The 26,076-nt window shown below is 51.3% G+C and overlaps 11 protein-coding genes across 11 annotated transcripts; 2 read left to right on the top strand and 9 right to left on the bottom strand.

Annotated features, from left to right (window-relative positions):
• Positions 1 to 258: 258 nt before the first annotated feature.
• PMZ80_004218 (uncharacterized protein) lies at positions 259 to 936 on the bottom strand (the record flags this gene model as incomplete). The annotated part of the gene is made up of 1 exon (XM_064872644.1): positions 259 to 936. The coding sequence occupies one exon, from the start codon at positions 934 to 936 to the stop codon at positions 259 to 261; it is 678 nt and encodes a 225-aa protein (XP_064731302.1).
• A 1,878-nt stretch (positions 937 to 2,814) lies between these two features.
• PMZ80_004217 (uncharacterized protein) lies at positions 2,815 to 4,459 on the bottom strand (the record flags this gene model as incomplete). Its single annotated transcript, XM_064872643.1, has 4 exons — positions 2,815 to 3,215; positions 3,265 to 3,415; positions 3,464 to 3,958; positions 4,004 to 4,459. The coding sequence occupies 4 exons, from the start codon at positions 4,457 to 4,459 to the stop codon at positions 2,815 to 2,817; spliced, it is 1,503 nt and encodes a 500-aa protein (XP_064731301.1).
• A 3,608-nt stretch (positions 4,460 to 8,067) lies between these two features.
• Positions 8,068 to 9,962, bottom strand: PMZ80_004216 (uncharacterized protein; the record flags this gene model as incomplete). The annotated part of the gene is made up of 3 exons (XM_064872642.1): positions 8,068 to 8,658; positions 8,714 to 8,893; positions 8,937 to 9,962. 3 exons carry the CDS (start codon positions 9,960 to 9,962, stop codon positions 8,068 to 8,070), a joined length of 1,797 nt encoding a protein of 598 aa, XP_064731300.1.
• A 611-nt stretch (positions 9,963 to 10,573) lies between these two features.
• Positions 10,574 to 12,585, bottom strand: FAT1 (long-chain fatty acid transporter fat1; the record flags this gene model as incomplete). The annotated part of the gene is made up of 2 exons (XM_064872641.1): positions 10,574 to 12,528; positions 12,579 to 12,585. The coding sequence occupies 2 exons, from the start codon at positions 12,583 to 12,585 to the stop codon at positions 10,574 to 10,576; spliced, it is 1,962 nt and encodes a 653-aa protein (XP_064731299.1).
• A 360-nt stretch (positions 12,586 to 12,945) lies between these two features.
• Positions 12,946 to 13,668, bottom strand: PMZ80_004214 (uncharacterized protein; the record flags this gene model as incomplete). Its single annotated transcript, XM_064872640.1, has 1 exon — positions 12,946 to 13,668. One exon carries the CDS (start codon positions 13,666 to 13,668, stop codon positions 12,946 to 12,948), a length of 723 nt encoding a protein of 240 aa, XP_064731298.1.
• Positions 13,669 to 13,950: 282 nt separating this feature from the next.
• On the bottom strand, positions 13,951 to 16,392 carry PMZ80_004213 (uncharacterized protein; the record flags this gene model as incomplete). The annotated part of the gene is made up of 4 exons (XM_064872639.1): positions 13,951 to 15,664; positions 15,722 to 15,876; positions 15,928 to 16,256; positions 16,323 to 16,392. 4 exons carry the CDS (start codon positions 16,390 to 16,392, stop codon positions 13,951 to 13,953), a joined length of 2,268 nt encoding a protein of 755 aa, XP_064731297.1.
• A 492-nt stretch (positions 16,393 to 16,884) lies between these two features.
• Positions 16,885 to 18,011, bottom strand: PMZ80_004212 (uncharacterized protein; the record flags this gene model as incomplete). Its single annotated transcript, XM_064872638.1, has 2 exons — positions 16,885 to 17,912; positions 17,966 to 18,011. The coding sequence occupies 2 exons, from the start codon at positions 18,009 to 18,011 to the stop codon at positions 16,885 to 16,887; spliced, it is 1,074 nt and encodes a 357-aa protein (XP_064731296.1).
• A 982-nt stretch (positions 18,012 to 18,993) lies between these two features.
• Positions 18,994 to 19,893, bottom strand: PMZ80_004211 (uncharacterized protein; the record flags this gene model as incomplete). The annotated part of the gene is made up of 1 exon (XM_064872637.1): positions 18,994 to 19,893. The coding sequence occupies one exon, from the start codon at positions 19,891 to 19,893 to the stop codon at positions 18,994 to 18,996; it is 900 nt and encodes a 299-aa protein (XP_064731295.1).
• A 528-nt stretch (positions 19,894 to 20,421) lies between these two features.
• Positions 20,422 to 22,396, top strand: MSY1 (tyrosyl-tRNA synthetase; the record flags this gene model as incomplete). Its single annotated transcript, XM_064872636.1, has 2 exons — positions 20,422 to 20,820; positions 20,870 to 22,396. The coding sequence occupies 2 exons, from the start codon at positions 20,422 to 20,424 to the stop codon at positions 22,394 to 22,396; spliced, it is 1,926 nt and encodes a 641-aa protein (XP_064731294.1).
• An 828-nt stretch (positions 22,397 to 23,224) lies between these two features.
• Positions 23,225 to 24,208, top strand: PMZ80_004209 (uncharacterized protein; the record flags this gene model as incomplete). Its single annotated transcript, XM_064872635.1, has 1 exon — positions 23,225 to 24,208. One exon carries the CDS (start codon positions 23,225 to 23,227, stop codon positions 24,206 to 24,208), a length of 984 nt encoding a protein of 327 aa, XP_064731293.1.
• Positions 24,209 to 24,489: 281 nt separating this feature from the next.
• Positions 24,490 to 25,872, bottom strand: PMZ80_004208 (uncharacterized protein; the record flags this gene model as incomplete). The annotated part of the gene is made up of 1 exon (XM_064872634.1): positions 24,490 to 25,872. The coding sequence occupies one exon, from the start codon at positions 25,870 to 25,872 to the stop codon at positions 24,490 to 24,492; it is 1,383 nt and encodes a 460-aa protein (XP_064731292.1).
• Between the last annotated feature and the right edge of the window lie 204 nt (positions 25,873 to 26,076).

The raw sequence follows: 26,076 nt of genomic DNA, 5'->3' as shown, positions 1-26,076 counted from the left end.
GGTTCATCACTCCTTTTCAAAGCATGCAGAAAACAAAAAGGATCGAATGTTTGACAGTCATATTTGCATTGTATCTGTCAAGTAGAGTACTATCGATTACTCTAGATATGCCTTATATACATTAAGGAGAGTCATCAGGACATAATTTTGTTCCATCCCAATACAAGCCACTATTCGGGCTATGCAAAACACCAGATCAAACCCATTACCATGCAAATATGCTGATATTATAATGCTGTTGAACTAATTGTCCTCAGCTTACCACTTGCCCCAGCCGGAGGACTTGGCAGCTGGTGTGTCCTTGGCAGCTGGTGTGTCCTTGGCAGGAGCTGGGGTCTCCTTGACTGGTGCTGGAGCGGGAGTGGAAGCACTCCACTTGGCCCAGTCGGAGCTGGAGCTACCACATGGTTGAGTGACAGTGACCGGTGCAGGGGCTGGCTTGGTAATAGTCTGAGCGGGTGCGGTCTCGACCTTCGTCTCATATTTCGTCTCATACTTGGTCTCGTACTGAGTCTCCGCTGGCGGCGCGGGAGCCGTCTCTACCTTCGTCTCGAACTTTGTCTCATACTTGGTCTCGTACTGAGTTTCCGCTGGCGGCGCGGGAGCTGTCTCGGTGATGGTAATCTTGACCGGTGGTGGTGGCGGAGCGGTAGATGTGATAACAACGGTCTCCGGTGGTGGGGGTGGAGACTTCTCGGTCAGCGTTGTTGTGACTGGAGGTGGAGGTGGCAGAGTGATGGTCGATGCCGAGCAAGTGAGCTGACCCCCTTCAGAGTTTGTCTTAGCGGGTGCTGGGGCAGCTGTGGTCGTTGGGGCAGCAGAGCTCTTGCCCCAAGCATTCCAGTCCCCGTTGCCTGACTTCTCAGCTGGATCGCTACCTGGGAGGGCAGCAGCTGACGCAGCAGCGACGAGAGTAGCGAAGTAGAAGCCCTTCATCTTGAATGATTGAAGTGAATGTGTGATTTGCTAAAAGCGATAGACTGATGAAGGGTCTGAAAGGTGATTGATTTGAATGCTTTGGATGTTGGTGAGCTTGATGATGAGAAGAAGTCCTTGAGATGGACGACTTGCCATTTCTTATACCATTGGGAACGATGATCGTCTTTGTTGTCTTACCTTCCTGAGCCTCGTATGCCAGTGACATAATTACCATGAGGCCGACAGCCGATCTGGTGGTACGTTCTGGGGAACAAGCACTGCCCTAGGGATCCTTGCTGACCTTTCCGATCCTATTGGGGCCACTAACGAGGCTGGAAATGGCTCCACATCTTAAGGAAATGCACAAATACACACAAGCATGCAGGCGAGGTGGGCCTCATTGCTAATGTGCTCATACGTACTGCTGTGTTGTTGCAACAAAATGCGCTGGAGGTGGATCGATGATGTTGCGTGCGAGGTATGCATAGCGTTGTTGTGGTTGACTTACCTGCTCTGCTTGTGTGTGATGCAACAAGCTGATTGTACAGCAGCTTGCTTCAGGTCTCAAACCTTGGACGATCATTGTCGATGTTTCACTCAAGTGACTATCAGTTGCCAGCGTGACAGTGTCGGGTCCGTGCCCGTTGTTGTGTTGCGGCTGGGAACCCGACAAGGATGCTGACAGCAGGCCTCACTGTCGATGAGGCAGGAGCCATATGCTGGGTCTCCGGCAATGTTGAGAATAGTAAGATGTGTAAGGATCAACCTCACAAAGTCGGAAAGAAGGAACAAGCCTTGATGGCTGGGGAACGCGTGGTGGGTAGCCTGGTAAGCTAAACTCCGATGGGCTAGCATGTGGATTGGCATGACACGTTCCTGGCCTAGCGTCAACGGTCGTAAGCCGAAAATAGGCGATCGGCGAAGGCTCAGCACGAGTTTTTGGCAGCAACACGGGCCGGAAGGTCAAGGGTTCAGATCCGTCATAAGCACTGGTTCCTGCTTCTGGCGATGGGTTTAGTAAATTGAATTGAATCGACCGATTGGGGGCTGTCACTCACTACGCATTCGTGATCATGGAGCACATCTGCAAGACTCGAATCCTTCAAGACCTGCCTGCAGATGTTGCCAGGTGGACAACGCTATCGATAACTCGTTTATCGATATGGATTCTGCCCCGGCAATCCTGCATCCTACAGAAATGGTTTGAGACATCGACGTCAAATTCCTTCCTTCGATCACCAATCTCACCCGTGGAAGCAACACGGCCGATGAGACTGATTGAAAATGGCTAGCAACGTACAGCCGTCTCTACCTCGGGCTGAAGCCAGCAAATACGTTCCGGAACGTCATACTAGTCCAAGCCTTGGAGTCTCCAGGAAAATGGCCTCGATGGCCCACAATGCCCCAAACTCACGACTGGGCTGGTGGCCTCCAAGCGACCGGATGCAACATCCCACGGTACTCAAAGTTCAGATTACTGTACGTTCTACAGAGAGCACGATGCAGCATTCAACAAATTTCGAAACTCAATATTGCAGCGTCCCTCAAGAAAGCTCGCCGCAAAACGTCAACAATAATACTCGAAGTTTAGCTTGATGCATTCTTGTCCGGAAGCCCAAGGGCCGAGATTCTACCTAAGACAACGACGATGACAAGGCCGAGCACGAGAACAGCTTTGGAGTGCAATCTCGAGAAGGCATTCGTTGTACGAACATATCATGCCCAGATGGTAACTACTCTGGACTCCTGCGTGATCATGATTGTCCAGTGAGCCATGAAGACTGGTAGCTTGCAAGCGATGAACATCCGCTTGAACCTAACCTTGTCGTGCCCTCCCTCTGTGCGGATGCTAACCAGCCCATGCCCCGGTTGACAACGCTACTAGCCTCAAGCACTTTATCTCTTTGTCTCGATGTATTCGGCTCTGACTTGATCCTTCTCATCGTCAGCAGCTTCCATGTCCATAGCTTTAGCCACTGGCTGTGCCAAAGGATCCTTGAACGCCGCAGCAATCTCCTCCAGACTCAGCTGGTTGGTCTCCGGTAAGTACAGGTAGTACATGGCTCCGGCAAAAATGTTGGTGCCGATGAACACGAGATAGTACCAGTACGATATGGTTGCAAATGCCTCCGAACTCGCATAGGAAAGCCATATAGCCGTTATACCCTGTGAAAATACGGCGAAGCCGACACCAACGCCTCGGATATCGAGTGGGAATATCTCTGCGACAACAACCCACACGACACTGTTGAAGAAGAATGAGTAGCAGAAGCTGTACATGAAGATAAAAGCGACGCCTGTCCACACCGTTAGCACGTTCTTTGATCATCTCCGAGGAGTACCCACCTGCACGAGATCCCGCTGGGTTCGAATCGTCACCATAGAACCTCGAAAGTGCTGTCAAGATGCACAACATAGTCACCAGACTTGCCTCACCCCAGATGACAGTGCGACGTCTTGGCCAATGGTCTGACAGAGTAAAGATGCTAATGATTTGCTAGAATGAATTAGCGGAGAACGAGGCAATGTCCAGTACCTCACTTACCGCAATCACCGCCATGATACCGAACAAAGCCGTAAGCAGCAGCACCTGACGACCCTCATATCCAAGAGCTGCATACATCTTCGACTGATAAGCTTGAATGATATTGTTGCCACTCAGCTTGGTCATGTTGACAATGAGACAACCCAATAACGTTCGACGGATGTATCGCTTGGTGAAGAGAGCATAGAAGTTGTTGTTGTTCTTGCGGCTTGCTTCAAGACGAATCTGAGCATACATCTCAGCATATTCGTGCTCTATGTATTCTTCACCGCGGTGTTCATGAAGATAGTACATAACCTTCTTGGATTCTTCGTATTTCTCCTTCTGCATGAGCCAACGTGGAGAGTATGGAAGGAAGAACGTCAGTATGCAAAGCAGAAGGGCGGGTGGTCCCTGAGTTGCCAATGGTATCCTCCACTGTAGGTGACCTGAAGCATAGCTGCCTGCGAGACCGATGAAGCCAGCCGACATCTGACCAAGAGTATTGAGAACGCCCTGGGAATGTCAGCCAATGTTTTCCAACGATGCCGTTTGACTCACCTTCAATCCCACCATAAAACCCCGGTTCTCAGGAGGACTAATCTCAGATAGGTACACCGGTGCCACAGCATAGACCATACCCGTTGAATATCCGGATAGCATTCGACCAACAATCATCATTGCGGGATGAACAGCCGCGGCCTGGACGATCGCACCGATAACGCTGACAGTCGCACCTAGGAGCAAACTCCATCGACGAGAGAGCCGGTCCATGCTCCACGCTGACATGGCAGAGCCTATTGATAGTCCAACATAATATCCAGAGACGATACCGCCCTCGATACTGGGATTCTCCAGGCCATCAAGGCCATACATGTACACCTTGAAGCTGTTGTGCGCAATTGTAGTTGCGATGATACCGGTGTCGAGGCCATATAGGAAGCCAGCGAGGGAAATCGACAGTGCAATGGTGATGGAGCGGAGGGAGTTGCCAAGATGGCCTCGTTGCTTGACCATCTTGCTGGTGCTTCGAGGAGATGTCGGTACGAGCTTGAGGACGGTTCACAGTGCTCACACGAGAGACAGTGAATGATAAGACAAAGTCTTTACGAGAGAGATGAATCTACTGATATACGCCTACATTCTTCAGCAGACCACGAGTTTGCTCCACCACTTTTGAGCTCTCGTGGAGCATGTGGATATGGGGTATATTCTGGGGCAGACGGAGATGCGAGAGCCAAACCAAGCTCGCCAAGGCCGCTCTTGTTGTTATCAAGAGAAACATAACAGGGACGACCACGATTCTCAAAGCACTAGTGGTGCTAGCATGCAAGGACAACAGCCATGGTCATGAGAGGATACGGAAAAGGACGTTAAATCGACCAATTAAGAGCTTTTCCGAATCACGCTTGTCGGCGCTTCTGCCGAGACTAAGTCTTTCTTGGGGGCTGACCTCGGTCTGTCTCGACGGGCTCGGATAAGTAAGCTGTTATCCGAACATGTGTGCTGCACCTCGATCTCTGAGAATCTCTCGGAAACCAAATCTGGGCTCAATTTTGCCGCACTCTGGTGCATTGACCCTTGTAGAGGTGAGCCAAGACTTCCTCACCTCGAACTCGGGAGGAGCATATCTACCACCCATCTCTGTGGAGTCGTGCAGGCTCTTCGGCGTTCTTCAACACGTTCCCGAACATGGCGGAGTTGTGTTCTTCTGAATGTGCTGCCGGCCGCAGGAGCCTAGAGGCTTCATCGTCAACTCTCTGACTAATCTGTGCTAGAACAGTTCACCTTCACTTAGACGAGAAAAATACTGTCAAGGACAAAGAAGTCAGCTTACGAGTCCACCTAGTCCATTTATGCCAAAGCAGAGGTCAGTGCGTCTTGATCTTACACTCGATAGATCGCGAAGCCAGTGAGCATTGCACCGCACGGCACGCGCGACATTGGACCACGGAATGCGGTGGACGGCACACATCACGCGGATAGAGGACATACAGTATCAATCTTGCCTGCGTCGGATCCCTGCGCTAGCTCAGCCAGCAACGAAGACCAACTACCTTCGCAGACACCGTTCCACCTTCGTCTGGACTGCTGGACGACCAGGGGAGTCGTGGAGCAGTACTACTCCGTATGATCAAAGACGCCACATACCGCTGGGCAGCACAAAGCCATCTATTCTATCTCCATATCGACCCCGAGCCCGGGGCTCGTGTCTAGACCGAGTGATCCGGCCAGCCTAGGCAATCTACGACTCAGAGTCGACTCGCGAGTCAGCTGAAAACGAACTCGCAACTCACAAGTTGACAGGCCTGGATCCGCCACAGTCTACTACAAGCTAACTATTCTGCAGCTAATCCTTCGCATGCGTATTACCAGCATCATTGATACTTCTCAGCGTCTCATCAAAGTTGCTTTGTTCCCTAATGACGAGTCACAGGAATGCACAGTCTAGAGCCCGGCCTCCATCATATTCTTCACAATGTCCCGGCCGAAGTTCACAGTCGCCTCAGTCTAGAGCACCACCTCCATCGCAAACTCAAAATATGACATGGTCATCTTCGTCGAAGACTGGCGATGTCTGAGACTCGTGGCATACCCTGGGGTCTACTGTAGAGTCTTGCGGCGGTCTAGCACAAGTTGAGCCAGGGGTTGCAGTCCTGGCAGCCAATTGTGCTAGATCGGAGTTTCGAGATACAGAAAGAATGATCTAGAGCCTCATATCGGGAGACTGCTTCGTCTGATGAGCCAGCCCAATTAGCATATCATATTCCCCACCTGCCCAAGCCTCCAGCCTCCAGTGTCTACGGACTATAGCCCGCGCTTGCTGAAGCACAGACACAAATGGACCATCCTGGTAGTGAAGTGAGCTCGTTGTCGTAGCCGCTCATATCCCCTTCTCTTTGGGAACATCAGCGGAAACCCGGGGGAAAATCGATCTCCTAATTCATTGTTCTGTTCTGGAGAGCATTCTTAAAAGACTGCCTGGCGGTGTGTGAACGGATCAGAGATTACGTTGAACATGTGCAAGAACTGGTCTTTGTAGCTAGTAATCATGATTGTACTTGATGGAATCGCTAAAACAAGTAACGATTCGCTTGGCCCAATGGGAATTCTGAATGCTGCCGAGCTAGCTGCGAGGCTGTTGAGGTGTTCGTTTGTTGTGTCGGAGATGAGGGACGTAGCATGATTCCTTGCCAAGGGGTACGTATGGTGGCAGCGATAGGATTTCAGCATATCCAGCTATCGATCAGGTGAGTTTCTGTGACTACTATCGCTGAATCGACAGCAAGGAGACCCGGCGTGGCAGCTAAAGTAGTGCGCTACTTACCTCCTCAGGACAACTCAACAATCGGCACACGTAAGTCAAAGTCCAATGCACCAGAGTAACCGCGCGTGTCGATGCGTGTCAATCATCGGCCATGGCAGGCAGGCAGAATGGTTATGAGAAGGGAACGTCCACACGAATACTCCGTAAAGTACCCGACCGTCCGTCAGCGACTGCTCGACAAACATCCTTGCGATATGTGTAGGTACCAAACCAATAACAACATCCCCAATTCTGATTTCTTCAGCCCGAACACTCACGAGATATTCCTCACGCAATACACGCGCCCTGATTCGTCCTCGCCAATCTGAAAATCGAGAATGTCAGGCAACCACGTGCTTAGCGTCATGAGGCAACTGTGGTTCGGTCGGTGTCAACCAATCACAAGTGAGGTAATGGTCAGATTGTGCGTCACAGCCTGTGTATATATGCTCATATATGCTCATGTCTTTCTTCGGTTGGGAACACTATATTTCGCACATATTAAACCAAATAAACCTACAATTACAATCTTCGCACTCTTCAAGCAACCAGGAGCAGAATCAACACACAAAACAAATCTCGATCAAAAACAGAAGTAAAATCAGCCAAAATGGTAACCAAACCCGCAACCTGCTGCAACCGCTCCGGCTCCTGCGTCTGCGCCGAGAAAGCAACCTGTTCATGCGGGAAGCAATCTGCTGTATGTCTCTCAGTTCTCTCATCACCCTCCCTCCTCCCCTTCTCCCCTTCCCCCTTCCCCTCTTCCCCCTACACCCTTAATCTCCCACTAACACTCCACCAGCTCGCCTGCACCTGCTCCCGCGCCGCCACAGAAAACACAACAACAGGCGCACGATGCAGCTGTCTCCGCCGCGCAGCAGGAGAGTGTACATGTGACAGAGCGGCCACTGAGAACGCGGGTGTGAAAGGGAGCGCATGTGCGTGTGGGAAGAGGAGTAGTGATGCTTGTACGTGTGAGAGGAATGCGGATGTGAGTGGCGATGGCGGGTTGAGGGAGGGGGAGATGGATTTTACGGGGAAGGCTTGAGCTTAAACGGCATGAGGATATTATGAGGATATGACAGGTGAAAGGGGATGTGACAGGTGGGTGCATCGGGTGGCGTTTAGGGTGCAAGGGACTGACTGTTACGATGGCTTGTGGCGGTGTGAGAGGGAAGTTTCTACCTGAGTTTAGGGTTCGAAATGAAATGTGGTTGGTAGGCTGAAGATGAATGGCCTCAATGTGCTAGTGAAAGACTCGGGTCCTCCAGAGTGTGTTGAATTGCCGCGCGTCTCATCCGGCATTCACCTGCCATCCCTAACCCTCACAACCTCCAATCCTAAACGGATGCCCCTCAGTATTAAACACCCACCCATCCAAACTCACCACCCCACCCACCAAAAACGTCAAATACAGATACTTCAACGTCTCCGCAAAATAATAACTCGGCAACGCGTCCTTAAACCTCGGAGTCGGCTCATCAACATCCATAATCCCCCCATACGCCACGCCCCCATCCCTATCACTCTGCTCCATCAAACTCCTGAAAATCTCCCAATTCCAATCTTTGTATTTGGTGTCCCCCGTGATCCGCCATGCATACCAGATACTCTCTATTGTTTCGGGGAAGGAATCATATTGTGCGTCGAGGATGAAGTAGCCGCGTGATTGTGCGGAGGCCTGGTATGTGCCGTTGGATTCCCATGTTGCGTTTGTGGTTTGGAACGTGGAGTTGAACCAGGAGATTTTGGCGGGGGCTAGGCCGGAGGTAGTGGTGTTGTAGAGGTGGTTGCAGGTGGATATTAGGCTGAGGGATGAGGTGATGAAGGATTGGAGGTCAGGGTGATTGGGGTTGTAGTTGAGCAGGTAGGTAGCACCGTAGAGCCAGTTGCCGCCGGCGAAACAGGTCTGTAGGGGTAGTTAGCACTGGACTGTTGCTGTAGACGAAAAGTACGGGACTTACATAGGTATCCATGGTATACTTCGGGCTACCAAATGCATCACCACGCTGCACGAACGTCAAGTCTGGCCAGTCATACGGGGATACTAATGTATTGTCCACCGTCGAAAGCACAGCCTGAGCCCAGTAAGTGGCGCCATCAACGTCCGATCGCTCGCCGTAGATGTACGATTTGATTAGGTACTATGCATGTCAGTACTTGTCGGTCGCAATGTCGGAGTCATACCTCATAGAAACTGTCAATGTTTGCCCCCCAGCCATAGTCAGACTGCAAATATCTCCCACTGTCCAGATCGACCTGTGAGCCGACCAGTCCAGGGTACAGACTTGTCTCCGCCGCCGAAGACAAATTGGTGAGCTTCTCGACTGCATTATCGGCGATACGGCGGTAGGTGTCATCACCCGTAAGATCTGATAGTCTGTAGTACTCGAGCGTGAAAGACCCGCAGACAGCAGTATTGCTACTGTCATATGTCGTATTGTCCAACGGGCTGACGAAGATATTACTGACACCGGTATTGGTGAAGAAGTCGACAGAATCGGTCGGAAGACCACTGGGGCTATCGAAGCGGAAATTCAGCTTGCCTGCCAGTGTGACGGCTTGCGTAAGCAGCGCATCGACATGGTCTGCATCGTATGTCCCATCCTCGACGAGGTCCGAATTGATCAGGTCGTAAGCCGAGAGCAGACCGCCGAGATATCGGATCGTTGTCTCAAAGCCGTTTACGTTCTTGAAGGTCTTGACCGTTGTGAAATCGACTGCGGCGATGTGTGCAAGTGAGGCAGACACAATGCCTGTTAGATTCATGATGATGGCGGTGTCTAGGGCGTCGACTATGGTGACGCCCCAGCCATTATAGTTGTTGATGCATGTATCGTTTGTGACTATAAGTGTGTCCTGGCCGAAGCAGTAATCTGAGTATTGATTCCATGATCTGATGAAGGCATTCTTAACCGCTTCTGCTTTGGCAGCGTCGGATCGAGAGTGGGAGAGGGAGCTGGATTGAATGGTCGCGCATGCTGGAGCAATTGAAGTGGTTGTCGATCCGCTGGAGCTTGAATGTGCTGAGTCTGATGTTACTTGGCTGAAGGTTGTAGTTGCGACGCTCGTGTAGGGCGATTCGGTCGTTGTCGATAGTGAAGATGTTGATGGGATGTTGGAGCTGTTCGACCACTGGGAATACAATTGAGGACTCGCTTGAGCAGCTGCACTCCGGCTGAGGAGGAGCGCGAGGTACGTGAAAGGCTTCATTACCACGGTGAATTGACCACGAGAAGAGCAGTGCGCGTGAGTCAGGGACTGGATTGACGAGTAGGGACGGTATTAGTATTGGTTGGCGGGGGAACTCCTCTTATCGTCATGGCGCATCTCTCTCTTGCGCCTGCCAGCACAAATGTACTTCTTTTCCACTCTTGGTATTGGCCAAAGGTATTTCGTGGTCATCCGCATGTATCATGTGCATAGCACGACGCGTAAATTTTGCCGAGCTCAATTTGGAAATGTGTGTTGAAGAGTGTGCAGCATTTGCATTCGACATATAGAACGCCATATCGACAAGTCCTGTCTGAACCTCTCCTGGTCGCAGCTGCATGGAGTTCATATTCAACACCAACAGTAACAGCACTTTGACTGATGCCCACGAGTTGAGCCGGTAGGTCGCAACGTGCAAAGGCTGTCTCCCGAAACTTGGAGCCTGTGATCGTGGCATCACACAACATGTGTTACTCAAAGTCCAGCCGTGCCTGCCAAGCACAGAATCTGTGTTCAACAGACGGCTCGTTGCATCGTAATCTCAATGCTGCAGTGCGATCAAGCAATTCTGTCATGTGTGCTCAACCATCCTCTGATGCGATCGTGGGAATTCATAGTCTAACCTTCCCAGCGTCCAGCGCTTTCAGATCCTCCTCCTTGAACTCAACATATCGATCACTCCCCGGCTTCAACCAATACATCTTGTCCGCACTCCCCACCTTCTTCATCGCATTCAAATCGACACCCTGATTCCTCAATCCAGTCTTCTGCTGCTTGTTATTCCCCGTAATCGCCAGCTCTTTTACCGCTCTAATGAACAACGGCACCGCATACTTCGGCAAGCTGTTCGTCGCGTGAGTCGCCAAACTTTCCAGCACCTCATCCTTTATCTGGACACCCCCACTCCCATCAGCCAGCGCCGAATCATGCAGTACTATCGCCACGCACCCCGCCCGCCCCTCATGCCCAGGCACCTTCACACCGTAGACGTTCGCCTCATGCACAGCCCGATGATGTCCCATCACCTCCCCAACCTCAGCCGTACTCACATTTTCACTCCTCCACCTAAACGTATCCCCAATCCGATCACTAAACCACAATCTCCCCTCCTTGTCAAAACGGACAACATCACCCGTCCTGAAATACGCATCCCCCTTCTTCAACACATCCCTCACAATCTTGCTGCTCGTTGCCTCCTTATTATTCAGATATCCCGTGAACTTGCTCTCTACCTGTGCCGGGTCCAGCGCAAACAGCAACTCACCGACTTCACCCCTCGGCATCGCTTCACAAAGACCAGTCTCGGGGTTGCGCCACGGCTTCTCGGCTTCCCAATCGACCTTCACGATAGCTTGTGTCTTCCGGATCATGAGCTCTGTGATCTTGCCGTAGGAACCAATGGCGCCATCTGTGAAGTCGTTTCTGTTGATGTTCCATGTTGCTGCGACGCCCTCGGTCGCACCGTAGACTTCGACGATGGTCTCGACGTTGAATCTTGACTTGAATTTCTTCCATACGTCTGGCCGTAGACCGTTGCCGAAGCCCATTCGCACCTTGTGGTTTCTGTCCTCTGGTGATGGAGGCGCAGCCAGGAGATATCGCAGTGTCTCGCCGACATATTGAATCACTGTGACGTCTGCGGTCTTGACTTCTGTCCAGAACTTGGACACGCTGAACTTGCGACCTATTACGATGGTAGTTGCCGACTGCAGACACGGATTGAAGCCAAGCGTGAAGGCGGTAGTATGATATAGCGGCATGACAGTATAGAACCTATCTGGCTTCTTGTGTGTGACTGGCCGTAGGCCGAGGATCCTAGAGCACATATCTCCTCCTATTGACATCCTCGTCCATGGTACTATTGCTGCTTTCGGTAGGCCTGTGGTGCCCGAGGTGTACATCAGAGCTGCTATGCTCGCTGGGTTATCGACGTTGCGTGCTACATCGGGAGCCCGGTAGGGAGGGAAGTAGTCAAGGGACTTTTGCAGCCCTTCACCGAGCACAACTATCTCGAGTGGGAAGGCATTGTTGCGAAAGTTGGGAGCTAGGAAGGCTTCTTTCGTCTCGTTGGTGAGGGCTCTCGATTCGAGGTCAGGATCGATGATGCATATTCGAGCTGTCGAGACTTTGACACTGTGTATGAGAGGCTTCGAAGTAAGATTATGGTTGATGAATGCTGGCGATGCTCCAAGCGACCATACTGCTAGAGTTAGGAAGAGGAAGGCCGGGCAGTTCATGAAGTCCAATGCCACGATCTCGCCTGCGATAACATTGTGCGTCTTGTGTAGCCATCCCGCATATCGAAGGACAGTGTCATAGAATTGCTTGAATGTCCAGCTCTTTCCTTCGTAGATGAGGAAGATCTTATTCGCGATCTTGGGGTCCGTTGCATGTTCTTCGAGCTTGTAGAAGAGATTGGCTTTGTTCGCTTGCCTCCTTTTCTCGAATCTCCTCTGTGCTGTTGCGAACCCGCTGAGGAAAGCGAAATCGTTGGATATCTTGAACTTCGCGTTGAGATATGCTCCTGCCGCAGCTGTTGCGATAGCAGCAGGCACGACTGCGATGCCTGAACATGTCAGCCAAGATTTGGCTGCGGACCGAGGCCGGACGACTCACCTGCCATTGTTCTCGAACCCGATGATCGGATACTGGACACTGTGTTAATAAGACTACCCCTTTAGCCTGACATGCGAAACAGTAGAAGTGATTCTGCTTGGAATATACGTGTCTGCTCAATAACAATGTGACAACATGTGAGATTTGTTGATCACTTATCCCGGTGCCATGATAGTTGACGTAGAGAGAACGCTAAATGCCGAGGCATCTCCAGCTTGATTGCGCCGGTGCCAAGCGTTGGCTCTCGGCCCTGGGGGACCCCAGTCTGCTGTAACCATCTCGAGGTCGCTACGAGATTTCGCACACTACGGCCGTATCGATCTTGCGTAAGACGGACGTTTGCTACCATCCAACCACAAAGCAAACATCAGCATTGCTCGATGGTTGCCAGCAAGTCAGCAAATCCATTCTCCAGAAACAGACCCTCATTCTCGCGCTTGACAGCATCCATATCCTCGTCCACATCATCTGTCCACCGTCTCACATATACAGTCCTCATCCCAACTTCCCGCGCAGCTCTAAGATCGTAAGCATGACAAGCAACCATGACTGCCTCTTCCGCCTTACAGCCCACCAAGTCCAGAGCTTTGAGATACGCTTCGGGACTGGGTTTGTAGACGCCCAGAAGCTGTGACGAGAACAGCATGTCGTACATGCCTTGAAGGCCCGCCGCCCTCACTAGATCGAGTTGAAGTCGTGTTGTGCCGTTTGCTAACACGAAGAGCTCAAGTCCAGCATTGCGTAGTGCTTGAAGCCTGGGGGGCACATCCGGCCAGGCTGGCATATGGTGCCATGCTTTAATGAGAGCTGAGTTGGGATGGATCGAGGGACGAATCGCCTGTACTAAATCTCCAAATTCTGGTTGAGCAATCGTGGTCAGGCAAGACTGGTAGAAAGTCGTATCTGTATCTTCTGGTGCCCCACCCGTAGAGTGCCGTGCGCTGATGCGACTGAAGAAGTTCTGACGCCACCAAAGGGCAAACATGGATCGTTGATTGTCTGCCACAGTGGCAGGGAGTGCTGCGACGACTGATGCGTGCCAGTCTAGGCAAGTCCCCATGAAGTCGAAGAAAACTGCTCGGATCGTCATATTGTGCTGGAGGCTGCGCTATCTTCTCTGAGGGTACGCCGGTAGGCTGTACGGTTGAGCCTTAGTATGAGCGTAGGGCTTCTGTCTTGTTTGATGTCGCATGGGTACATCGGTTGCTATGCCTTATACCTTGGAAATGGGAGGAGATTGTAGCGGTAGGCCATTCATGCATGCGTGATGCGTTGCTTAGTAATACAGAGAGAGGTTAATTTCGGTCGAGGAACCTCTAATTTCAAAGATTGAGGGGAGTGAAGGCTGTCCCAATAATTCACTCTGACATGTTCAAGACGTAATTAATCCTTGTTGCCATTGTAATCCAGGGTTCCAATCTTGGTCAAGCTCCTGATCGAACATGTAGTTCTCCCATTGGCACCAGGGTATTTGCTGACCAGAAGAGCTGTCTAATGAGTAGTCGATGGGGCATTCGGCTGGAGTCGGAAGTGGTACGCATGCGTTATCGATGGTAGCATAGCTATTTCCTGACTCTGGTCCAAACGATAGGTTGGGCGCCCATAATATCGCATTTGTGCTATCGTAATGCGGGACGAGCGTGAAATCATGAGTTGAATATTGTGAGGGAGAATTGCTGTCCCCCGATGATCCATCGGTACTGCGTGGAGGCGTCAGCATCGGATACTGCTGCATGGCGGTTGTCTTTCGTTTCGGGAGTTTCCTCGTCAACTCTACTTTGATTGTACCAAAGTATGGGAGCATTATAGTCTTCTCCTGCTTGTTGATGTTGATGTTCATCTCGGGAAGACCTCCATTACTCCTGGTCGGACTGTTCTGCTCATCGTCCTCGTAAAGGAAAGATGTCAGTTCTTCAAGAACTGCTAGGCCTTGCTTGCTGATGCCACCTCCCTGTTCGTGCATCCTGTATCTGAAGATGTCCTTGACCTCATCAATTAGTGCAAGATCAGCATCGATACCGGAGCTGATGTCGGGAGATTGTGGTGCTGCTTCTGCTTTAGATGCGTCTTGTAACACGCCCACAAGGAGGATGCAGGAGCCAACAAGAGCCTGGAAATCGTCACAGTTGCACATGTATACAGAGACTGCAGGCTCAGTGCGAAGGTGATTGAAACACCTTATCAGATTGCGACATCCGTCCAAACACAGTTGGCGATTTTGTGGTGAAGGCTCGACATCACTCGGGTTGATCAAGTCCGGCATATGTAAGTAGCTTTGAACAGTCCAGAACCACAGCTGTACCATGACTGATTCGTACCGGTGTACTGCAAGACCTGACAGCGGTTGAGTGACTAGACTCCACCAGCCAGGAGGCATGCAACTCGCAGCCATGTCCAGTGTAGCCTGGGTGCTCTCGGCAAACGGACCACAGACTAATCCGCCAGCATTCCGGTCATTGATATGTGCTGCGGTCACTGCGATGATCCTTCGCAGCGCTCGCATGTTGAGAGACTCGTCGTCAATTGCGGGGTTGGTCAGCACAGCGAATGCTCTCGCGTCAGTGAAGTGCGGGTCTTTGGCATACGGGAATCCAAGCACCATCGATATGAGGTGGTCGATCTCGAAAATCGATGCTATGAAACGCTGATTTTCTGCCTCTTCGTTTGAGATTACCGCATCTGTTACCGAGCTAGGAGCTCCGAAACCAATTGCCTGAGCACACGTGATGCCCTGGCGTATTCGTAGCCATGATTTGCGTAGTTGATTGTTCTCAGTATGGTGCTTCGCTCGCAGCATAAAGAGCAAAATTGACTCATGTTGTGCTTGGTACTTTCCGGAATCACAAATGACCTGGTCGATAGCAGCAAGGATGTAGTTCATGATATGATTTGCTGGAACAGGGAGGTTGAAACTCAGGTCGTCGACACCCGGACGAATCTGGCCAAGTGCCATGGCAATTGCCATCAGGCCAAGGCCAACTGCAACTGGATCCTCGGCATGTAATTTGGTCTGGACAAAGTCGTGTAATGTGCTATCACCAACTGTCTTTCGTAGGGCAAAGTGTTGCTCTCGCCATGATATCCACCTGTAAGTGCAAAATGAGTCAGCTCTTGATCGAATGGGGTTTGTGCGATCGATTTACCATTCACTAGCGAAATGCAATACTTGGAAAATGTTGGGCACGTTCGCGATAGTGCTGAGTAGCTTCTCCTTGTCGGACAAATTCGAATGCGGGAATCTGATCGCCTGGTTCGAAAGTTCGTTGTCGTATGCCTCGAGTGCGCCGTTCTGATGGAGCTGTCGTATGTCAGTCGCGTGTCAATGGTATAACGAGACCCTGGTTCGTACAATCTCATTGTTGAATAGGGAGAAGATCGGACTTCGCTTCCTATAGTGTTTTTCAAGCGAAGCATCGTTCTCCTCTCCGCCCTCGGGCGTGCTATGAGGGGTAGCCAACCCTCCTATGGAAGCCGTGGCATGAATGCTATCCTTCTCGCGGGCAAGCTTCTCGACGGCGGACTCAAGCCGCGTTACCTGGACCTTAACATTTCGCGTTGGGTTATTACTGCTGCCACGGACGACGCCTTGCTTGATACACTCGCGGCTATGAGTAGTGCACTCCTGACAGACCTCGTCGTTGCTATCGCCATAGATGCATTTGATCTTGCGACGACGACCTATATGGTTGCATCAGCATCCTGGCCAAGAAGTCCAGTCAGGTCAGCTATGGGTCGGTAACTTACATTCGCGGCAGGCGCGAGTGCCTCTCCGCATTAATTTGTAAGCATCTTTCTCAGCCTGGGTAGGTGCCATGTTCGATACAAATTTGAGGTACCACGAACCTGGTGCACGCACGGAGCTATCGATAGTGTACGAGATATAACGATGGCAAAATCGGGAGTCTCCATGGTGCCAACAATGATATTGTCAAGTCGTCGCATTGATGATACGAGCAGGCCCAGGCCTAGTTGGCGGCGCAGGATCGGAACCCTGACCAATGGAGTGCAGATCATACCGAACCGGAATATTGGCCTTCCGTCTTGTCGACCACTGCTGAAGCCCACTGACAAAAACAAAGTTCAGATGAGCTAAGCAAGTAAGAGCATTACAGATCAGGCACCAGCCAAAGCATCAACTTCGATGGACGACCTAACAATGGTTCTTATGACACGGGTACAATTTTCGGATTTAAGCTTCGAACCCGAAACTGGTGGTGTTCATACAGGAGGCTGCTCCTCTGACATCTCAAGACGCTGAATGGGTATCATGCAAATCCCAACACCATTGCTCATAACGCTACTAGTATCAAGCTCGACCAGCCGACATCGACCTGATGACATCGTGATAAGGATCTGAGCCTGCCCTTCCAGATGCAGTCGAACGTATCGGCGTCAAGGTTGGTCCAAACAAATGTGCTTCGGAACTGTCTGTCTGATGGGAGGTCGTCCTAACAGATTCGTGACTGTAATGTTCAGCGTGATCGGTGCGGCTAACCTTTTCATCACCGTGCCATTGCGACAAAGCAGATGTAACAAACTGAGGCGAGGATGGTGTCAAACCCACGGCGTATGCTGGACGGTCATCCTCGAGAGCAATCGTGTTGTTCAGTGAAACAGAAAGATTCCGCTGCGCCAAACTCGACGATTCGACCAGTTTAGACAAGATTGCAAATTCCATCTTCAACTTCACAGCATACGCCAGTGCCTTGAACGCAATCTGGATGCTTGCGAGACTGAGGTACTCGAGGACCAGCAGCGCGACGTCCAGAGCGACAATGACAACGTTGATAACGAACAATTGCCAAAGCGTCCGATGTGCCTGCTTCTTCTCACCAGCCTGTAGGATATCCAACGTCTTCCAGATGTACAACCCCGAGATGACGAATTCCTGAACACAGAAGCCCGTCATTTGTAGCCTCTCGATGTAAATATAGCCTCTGTCGAAGTTATGGTCGCTCGAGTAATGCATGCCGAACACAATCGTCGTCGCTAACGTGTAGAAGATGATCGTGTCTGCTATTATCATCCATTTCGTGAATACCAGAATGCGAGAATTCTGGTTCCCGAGAACTATGCCCAATCTTGAATAGAGTACCACACTCTGAGCCGTTACCATGCAGATCCACCCGATGTTGTTGATGATGAGTGCTGGCAATTTCGAAGACGGATCGAAATACATTATCTCCATGCCAATAACGTAAGGGAAGATGCCGCAGGTCGCGGTGACCATTGACCAGAAGTAGAGGCCATGGTAGGCGTGAAATGTCGTGAAGATCAAGAGAATGAGTTCAAAAGCATTGTAGCAGGCTAGAGCAGCACAAATGACGGAGATGACTGTCGCTATGGTCAGCAGGATCTCGAGACGTGCGGCATCTGGGTTATCTTACGGGAAGTTGCATCGAAATATCCCGGATACTCAGTTGGTGGGGCCATAGAATTGATTGTGGTCCAGCATTGTCGTCACGGTCGTTACGGTCGTCTGTCGCTGGTCGTAGGGTGTAGAGAGGGCTCAAACAGTGCTCCGTCGTTGTAAAGGAAAGTTAGAGTTTGCGACAACGAGGAAGGACGAACGGGCTCAAATGCCACGAGGGAAACAGAAGCATATTTGGCAAAATGCTTGATGTTCGCTCATCCTGCTGCAATCCACGCGCAACTAGTGGCACGAGATCCCGGGAGTTGAAGGTGTCGGAGGCGCGGAACAGGTCGAGTCGAGCGAAGCTGCCAATCAACCAGTTCGTTTCGCGATAGTTCGGCCTGGGGAACCCGACAGGAACATGCTTTTGGTGCGGTCAGGAAGGCACCGTCAATTGACAGCCCATGTCCGCCCCTCGGAGCACGCCACTGGCAGGGATGTCGGGTCAGCTTTTCGCGGAGAAGCAAGTCTGGTGGTTGCTGCTGGGGGTCAATCGTGCGATCAGTGTTGGTCGCAGGCACTAAAATGTGCCTCGGGCGGTCGATTGAAATCAGTTGCGCTTAGCCCGCTGAACGTCAATCTGCCGTTGATTTAGCGAGGCATCATGCTTTTTCATGCCTGAGAATTTCGTTTCATACCTGTGAAACGCCTAAAGTACCTGCAGAAATTGTAGAATCGGGAAGTTGCTGAAAAGGTAAAAGTTTCCCTAGCGCATGCCGACGATGACAAAGGCATGCAAGTCCGATTCTCAATTTCTGTAAGCAAAGGTACGAATGAAAGCCACGACTTGCAGTTTCCACGAAAGAGGCTGGGACGATCTTGCCTAAGGATGCCTGCGAAGTCGGGCCGTATTTGAAGTCAATAGCTATGTGTGTTTGTGAAACAAGGTCTATGTTTTGGCAGGTGTCGTTCCTGCTTTTGGGAGCTTGTTCAACACACCAAAGGGTAACCACGTCTTTTCATGAGCACCTGCGCTCTCTTCAACCATTCAGCTAGGAATGATCACCTTGTAAATTTGCTAGACTGTTCCAGCCACTGTTCGAAGTTCTGCATGCCAGGGTACCGGTGCATAAATTCCCCTGGGTCAGCGCCGAATCCCTCCTCTCTTATCCACTTGAACATGATCCCAAGTTGCTTCCACGCCGCAAGCAGTACTAGTCTACCAACCACGTTCTGAGTCACTGGCATGTCACGACCGAATTTTCTTTTGAAGATAGCGTTGGCCTCGTCGAAAGACAGACTATCGGTAGCCAGAGAGATTGATTTCGAAGCAAATTGTTCTGGATGAAGGAAAGCTTCCGCCGCTAGAATGCCAATGCTTTCAGTCGAGACAATCTGCATCTTGCGACCGTTGCGTTGCCAAGCTGTCCCAAAAACTTTGCCAAAAAAGTCTGGGGTCAGGTTCTCCATGAAGGCAACAGGTCGAATGATGGACCATCGCATCTCGCCTTTGGTTTCTGCAGCCACGGCCTTAAGACGTTGCTCGATGTTGAACTTGGAGATAAAATGAGGGATTGGCGTCGCATCCTTATCTGAGCGCTCGGGGCCTCCTCGATCGGCTGACGTGTAGATGAAGTGCTTGACGCCATTCTTTGCCGCAGCTTCAGCTAGAGCCTTGCCTTGTGCTTCTTCCTTCTTGTGGTCAAAAGGGGTTTGCACACTGAAGACGCCGTAGAAGGGGGATCCTGCTTGTCGGAATATACTCGATACGTCATCTAGATCGCCTCGAAGTAGTCTCACGTTTCGTTGCTGGCTGAGCTTTTGCGCAGAGGGCGAATCAATGTTGCGTGTGAGCGCAACGAGCTCGAAAGCATTGGGCGAGGAGGATGTTAATGCCTTGATCAAAGCACCGCCCTGCTTGCCGGTAGCTCCTGTGACAAGAATCCTTCTCAGTGCTGACATGGTGGCTTTGATGGTCAGGAGACCGTGATCGAATTAGACTTGGTAGTCGTTGCCTAAATCTGTAGTTTTGCTTGCTAGTTGTGGCTTTTCTGAGTCAGTTATGGAAGTAGTCAGTACTTGCATGTCGGAATCATCTTTGAACATCCTGTCCTTCTATATAGCACACCTACGAGTGATCGGACCAGCGCTGAGTCGGTATGGACAAAAGCTCAACGCACTGTTCGACCGGTGTGGCAAGCATAGCTGCCTCCATTGGGCCGTCCGTGGCCTGCTCGACAGACAGAGAATTTTACATGTCCATGCCTCAAGCATTAACCTCAGCGTGACGGACATCTCTGCAGCAGATGAGTGAAAGGTTCGACATGCAGATATTAACAGGATTCTGAGGATTGAAGCGCTCTGATGGCGGACGAACGCAAAAAGCTCGATCGGCGATCGGTAGATTCTACATCCGACTCCGATAATTCTATGGTGAGCGCGAAGGTTGAAGATGCGCGGTTGAGTTGAAACCATCTCCATCTACTTGCTATGTCAAAAGCGCAGCATTTGTCAAAGGCAATTCGAAGACGGCCTTTGATATGCTCAGACTGTCGAAGATGGCTTCTCGAAACCTCTGCACAGCACCAGCGGCGAACCATTACCCACAACCACATACGTAAGATCCAAATCGCCGAGCAAGAATGGAAAGAGCGCAAAGATGCCATCGCGGCTGGTCAAGCCAAATCTATATTGGACAAGCTCGAAGAAAGAGGCCTTGTCAACCAGGTGGTCGGCACTCGAGAGGCCCTCAATAGAGCCCTAGTCGAGTCTAGAGTGGGCGTCTATTGTGGTGTTGACCCGACGGCTGCCTCTCTTCATGTTGGCCATCTGGTGCCCTTCATGGCACTGGGCTGGATGTATATTCATGGCTATTCATCTACGTTCTTGGTGGGTCACACCACAATTACCTACGCAACCTCTGGCTGACTTTGCCTAGTTAGGCGGCTTCACTGCATCAATCGGCGACCCAACCGACCGCTTGCAGGCGCGGGAAGAGAAGTCGAAGAAGGAACGCAAGGAGAACGCTCTGACCATGTTTGAGCAGCTTAAGCGGCTCTCCAACAATATCGAAAAGTACGCCGATCGTAAAGGTTACCACCGTGAATGGGCCTGGAGGAGAAGTGTCAAGAACAACACGGAATGGTGGCAGAAGGTGACCGTAGGCGAGTTCCTGAAGAGGCTGGGCAAGTACGTGCGGATCGGACCTATGCTGGGCCGAGATTCAGTCAAGAACAGAATGCAAAATGGAGATGGCATGTCATATGCTGAATTCACATACCCATTGATACAAGGCTGGGATTGGTGGCATCTCTTCCAGAGTGGAACTCAGCTGCAGATCGGCGGCGCCGACCAATATGGAAACATCCTGGCTGGCGCAGATGCTGTCAAGGCCATGATACAAGACGACACAGCCTTTCAGCTCAAATACAAAGCTGATCGGCAAGGCATCAATGCATCTGGTGACCCTATGGGTTTCACAGTGCCTCTACTTACAACAGCATCTGGAGAGAAATTCGGAAAAAGCGCCGGCAATGCCGTCTGGCTTGATCCACAACTCATGAGCAGCTTCGACCTTTACCAATTCTTCCTACGGTCTTCCGATGCTGATGTCGAGAAGTATATGAAATTACTGACATTCATGTCAATGGAAGAAATCCACGAAACCATGAACGAACATAGGCTTGATGAGTCCAAACGAGTTGCTCAACACAAACTTGCTTCCGAATTCGTCGAGTTAGCCCACGGCCTCCCCTCAGCACAAAGGGCAGAGGCAGAACACAGGCGAACATTTTCGAACTCTCTGACAGTGGAGGATATCAAAGCACAAACTCGAGAGATGGACACCAGCAAATCAGATACCCGCCCGGATGATTTCCATCCCTCACTAAACAAGCGCGCTCAACCTCTGACCCAGGACGCCAGCTATGACCTCAAACTCCAGCTTCCGCGATCCGTAGTCTGGCAGCAACCCATGAGTCGCATTCTCTGGTCAGCAGGTCTAGCAGCATCCCGAAGCGAAGCCCAGCGCCTGATCAACAACAAAGGTGTCTACATTGCTGGACAAGTTGGCAAAGACTCGGAATACGTTCCCGTGGAAGGTCAAATCAGTTATGTTCCGGTCAAAGATCCAAAGTGGAGCGCTACAGAGCCGCTGATCATTGATGGGGAGCTCCTCATTCTGCGAACTGGTAAGTGGAAGAAGAAGTTCATACGAATCGTCTCAGACGATGACTACGAAGCATCAGGTCTTACCTGTCCAGGCTGGAAGGACGAGACCGAGAGTCCAGCGGACCCTGTCGTGAAGGCAGATTTGGCTGGTGAGGAAAAGTACCGTAAGGAAGGTCAAGAGAAAGCCAGGAGCTCGGACCAGAAACGGCATGCATATCAGAAGAAGCTCAATAAGGGCTTCGGTGCAGTTACAGGCGCAAGGATGGGTCAAAGGAAGGATACCCAGCAGCGGTGAATGTAGCAACATTGTAACTATATCTGTCACTAGTCAACATTGGTCGGACCCAACGACTTGCAACACACGAAGCAGATTCGCATAGTCCAAAGCATCGTATTAGCTGCTGCTATACGATAGCTTCGGTAGGGATAGAGCAGTCTTGGCATGGATATCAATATCGTGGTCATTTTATTTGCAACATGCAGGTCCAAGGACAAGGGAATTGTCAATTCAGCTCGTTGTATGATCATGGGTGTTCCACCAACATCAGCAGGATCAAAGCAGTCTCGCAGGATGGGAGGCATGAGCATGTACCACAGTTGCAATGACTCTGCGCTGCCTCGGTGAGCATGTCCTCGCAATCACCTTGTCCTAACCTCGAAGTCGAGACCACGCATGATGCAGCGGACACGCAGGCAGCCTCACACAGTCTGACTACCAAAGCCTAGTTCATAGCGAGTATTCGTCATCTCGACATTTGGTACTGCTAGAAGGATAGCATGGAGTTACTCTTGAGGACCTGTAGCTATGGTGCAGAACCAAGCTCGTGTCCCAACAGGTCCTCACGATTCGTGGTTCATATACCATACGCTGTTCTGCTGAATTTGCTTCTCAATTTGGATACAGAGTATACAGCACTTGTGAGAAAAGTTGTGATCTGCTCAAAACTCTTCGGAACTCCTAAGTACAAGATATACTCCAGTCCAACACTAACTGCCCAATCGTACAAGTTACGATATCGCATAGCGCCCAGCTCCAGCAAGCACTACCAGTCCCCAAGTCAGCAATCGGTCGTCACAGCTTCAATCTTATATCCTAAGTCCATTCAAAGACAGATACCAAGGGATGTCGTCTACCAACATGCCTCTGCACTCCTCAGAGAGAAGAATTTCCCAGCAATTCGGCGGTTCCTGGTACAACGATATGGCCAGCTCTTCGTCAGAGCTAGAGTCGGAAAGACGCCTGGTCGAGGTTGACCTGACTAGCATGGTATCGAGCTTGTCGTCCTCACCTTCAGGTTCCAGACAGTCAAGCAGTGGCAGTCCCGTCCACATTTCAACGAGAGATGCAGAGCAGTCAAGTCAAAGCTTGAAAAAGGGTCTCTTGGACTTGTGCTGGTGGCCACAAGATCCAACGGCGGGACTTTGGTGGCCAGCTACCACGGATCTGCCCGACACGGCAGAACCAACAACATTTCGACTCTTCGACGCTCCCTCTGAAATCCGAAACCGCATCTACGATATGGTCTTCGAGTGTGTCGAAGTGCACGCTGTATCCAAGGACGTAGCCGGCAGCGTCACCCTCCACCCAAGCAAGTTCCTCAGCGCGGACAAACACCATCACTTCGATTTCCCATCGCGAAGCGCAATCAGAAACATCAGCCTAGCCAACAAACAGCTCCGGAATGAGTCCCTAGCTCGTCTGTGGTGCAAAGTCACCACGATTGCCGTCAACGGTACCCCCCGCAGCACGCTCATAATCCCCAGGCACCACCTCCGCCACGTGGTCTACCTCACCACAGGCACGAAAACAACGCGCCTACCCACCCTGCTCAGACCAAGTGACCTCCCCCGTCTCAAACGACTCACAATGACCCCCTACGACACCACAAATCACTTTCCAGGCGGGTGGATACCACACCCCGGCACCGCTGCTGTCCGCTGTTTAGATGCCAGAGACTGCGCGAAGAGAGCGTGGGAATTGTTCGTTGCGCGATTCGTGAGCAGGAAACGGGCGGAGAGATCGGTGGTTGATGAGTTCTTGGTTGGGGAGGGCGAAAAGGGGAGGGGTTATGAGGTTGTGTTTGTGCATCAGTTTGAAGGTGACTGAATGCTGAACCGTTGCCAGAGGGGACGATGAATGGGTATAATCGGGTTGAGTACGTGGTTGGGACAGGGGAGGTGAGGTGTGAAGAACTTTTGGGGGATTCAGTGGGGAGCAGGCAGTACTCTGAAAATTCGGAAGGACTTCTGGGGGACACCTGGTTCGATTTGTGATAGATAGCTTGCACTTGTATGCTTCAAACGCGCATGCATGAGCTTGGTCCTTGAGCACCTGGTCTGACATGTGGAAATCGAGGCCAGCACAGAAAATGGAATCTAGATACCACCTTATCCTCCTCCTCTTTTCTCCTGTATACGCTCAATAGCCCTAAGCAAATACGGCGAAACAGCCTTCGGATTCTCAGTCAACGGGAAGTGTCCCAAGCCTTTCATCGCCTCGAAATCAGCACCTTCGATCATCGCAGCCGTCTCCGCACTTGCCTCCGTCGTACAGGAATAATCATACTCCCCAGTCAACATATACACCGGACAATACCTCGTATTAATCCTGCTCATCCGATCTCTGCCGTCCCACCCCTTGAAGTAGAACTTCAGATCACCCGCGAAGACACCAGTCCCCTGCGAGCTATACTGCCACCAGATCTGCCGCTTGTAGTACTCCGGCGATGTCGGCGCAATCATACCGCAGACACGTTCCGGGTCGAGAATCGAGCTATCGCTGCCTTTCATCTCGTAGATCGGCTGGGAGAATGGGAGATGCGCACAGCCTTCACAGGGGATGACGCCGCGGACGCCTAGGTCGCGCGCATGGATTGCGGCGGCGAGACAGACGTGCCCGGCCATTGAGGCGCCGCAGAGGATGAGGTTGTCATGCGCTGTTAGGTTGAGTTTCTTGATTACTAAAGAGATGGATTCGAGGTAGGACTGTTCTGTTAGTGCGTACGCTTCTGGAATTTGCTTTGTGCCGATGCTAGAGCGGCCATGGGCTGGGAGGTCGAAGGCGAACATTGTACATTTCTGGCGGAGGACGGGGTTGTTCATTAGGCTGTGGTATTGTCGGGAGTCGGAGCCGGCTGTGTGCAGGAAGAGGATTGTCTGTGGACCGGTGCCAGAGGTTTCGTAGAAGAGTTTGACTTTGCCGTATTCGGTGTGGTTGATCCATGTGTATTTGCCTGTTATTGTGTCCTCTTCTGTCTCCTCGTCTTCGGGAAGCGGAATGTCTTCGTTAGTAGCTGCGGAGGGTTCTTTGCTGTTCAGCACGTTTCGTATGCGATCGAGGGCGATCCGCCACACCCTTGTATGTCTGGCGAAAGAGTTAGTATCGCCAACGATGCGAACCTCCTTATGCAAAGGCCCAAGCACTCTCAGCATTCCCCAATACGACTGATACGGCCTGACAAGCTCATGGTCGGTCGCGAAGAACGACTTCCAGTCTTCTGTGCGGGCGTGTAGAAAGAAGTCAGAATCATTTTCACCTCCAGCCTCGACTTTGCTCCGCATACTGCCTTCATCGTCAACCATAATCCTGATCATCACACATTCCTGGCTTGCACCATCGACCTCCAAAGAAGCTATCCCGAAAGTGACTGTTCCGGCAGTAACGCTCGGTAGGCATGCTCGGGCGGCCACTGCTAGCTCCTGGTCCTGGTCAAGTGCTGTAGCAAGCTCCTCACAACGAGAGCTAAGACTGTCGAGTATCGAGTCCGACATACTGGAGGTCTAGGGCAGCTTCGGCTTATATAAGTCTTCCTGCGTCCACTTTCGGGCTGTACTGAAGGACTTCGTTCACAAAGTCACGATAGCGGTGTCGAGAATTCGAGTTTCCCGAAGGTCACTTAGACCACTAGCGACAACATCCTGACATGGCTCGACGGAGGTCGAAGCACCTCCTTTGACATCGTTGCCGAGGACTGA

Source organism: Knufia obscura, assembly GCF_036327395.1.
Source record: "Knufia obscura strain CCFEE 5817 isolate CBS 148926 chromosome Unknown scaffold_4, whole genome shotgun sequence".
NCBI classification, from domain to species: Eukaryota; Fungi; Ascomycota; class Eurotiomycetes; order Chaetothyriales; family Trichomeriaceae; genus Knufia; species Knufia obscura.
Note: the sequence above shows the minus strand (reverse complement) of the source record. Positions and strands in the feature narration are given on the sequence as shown.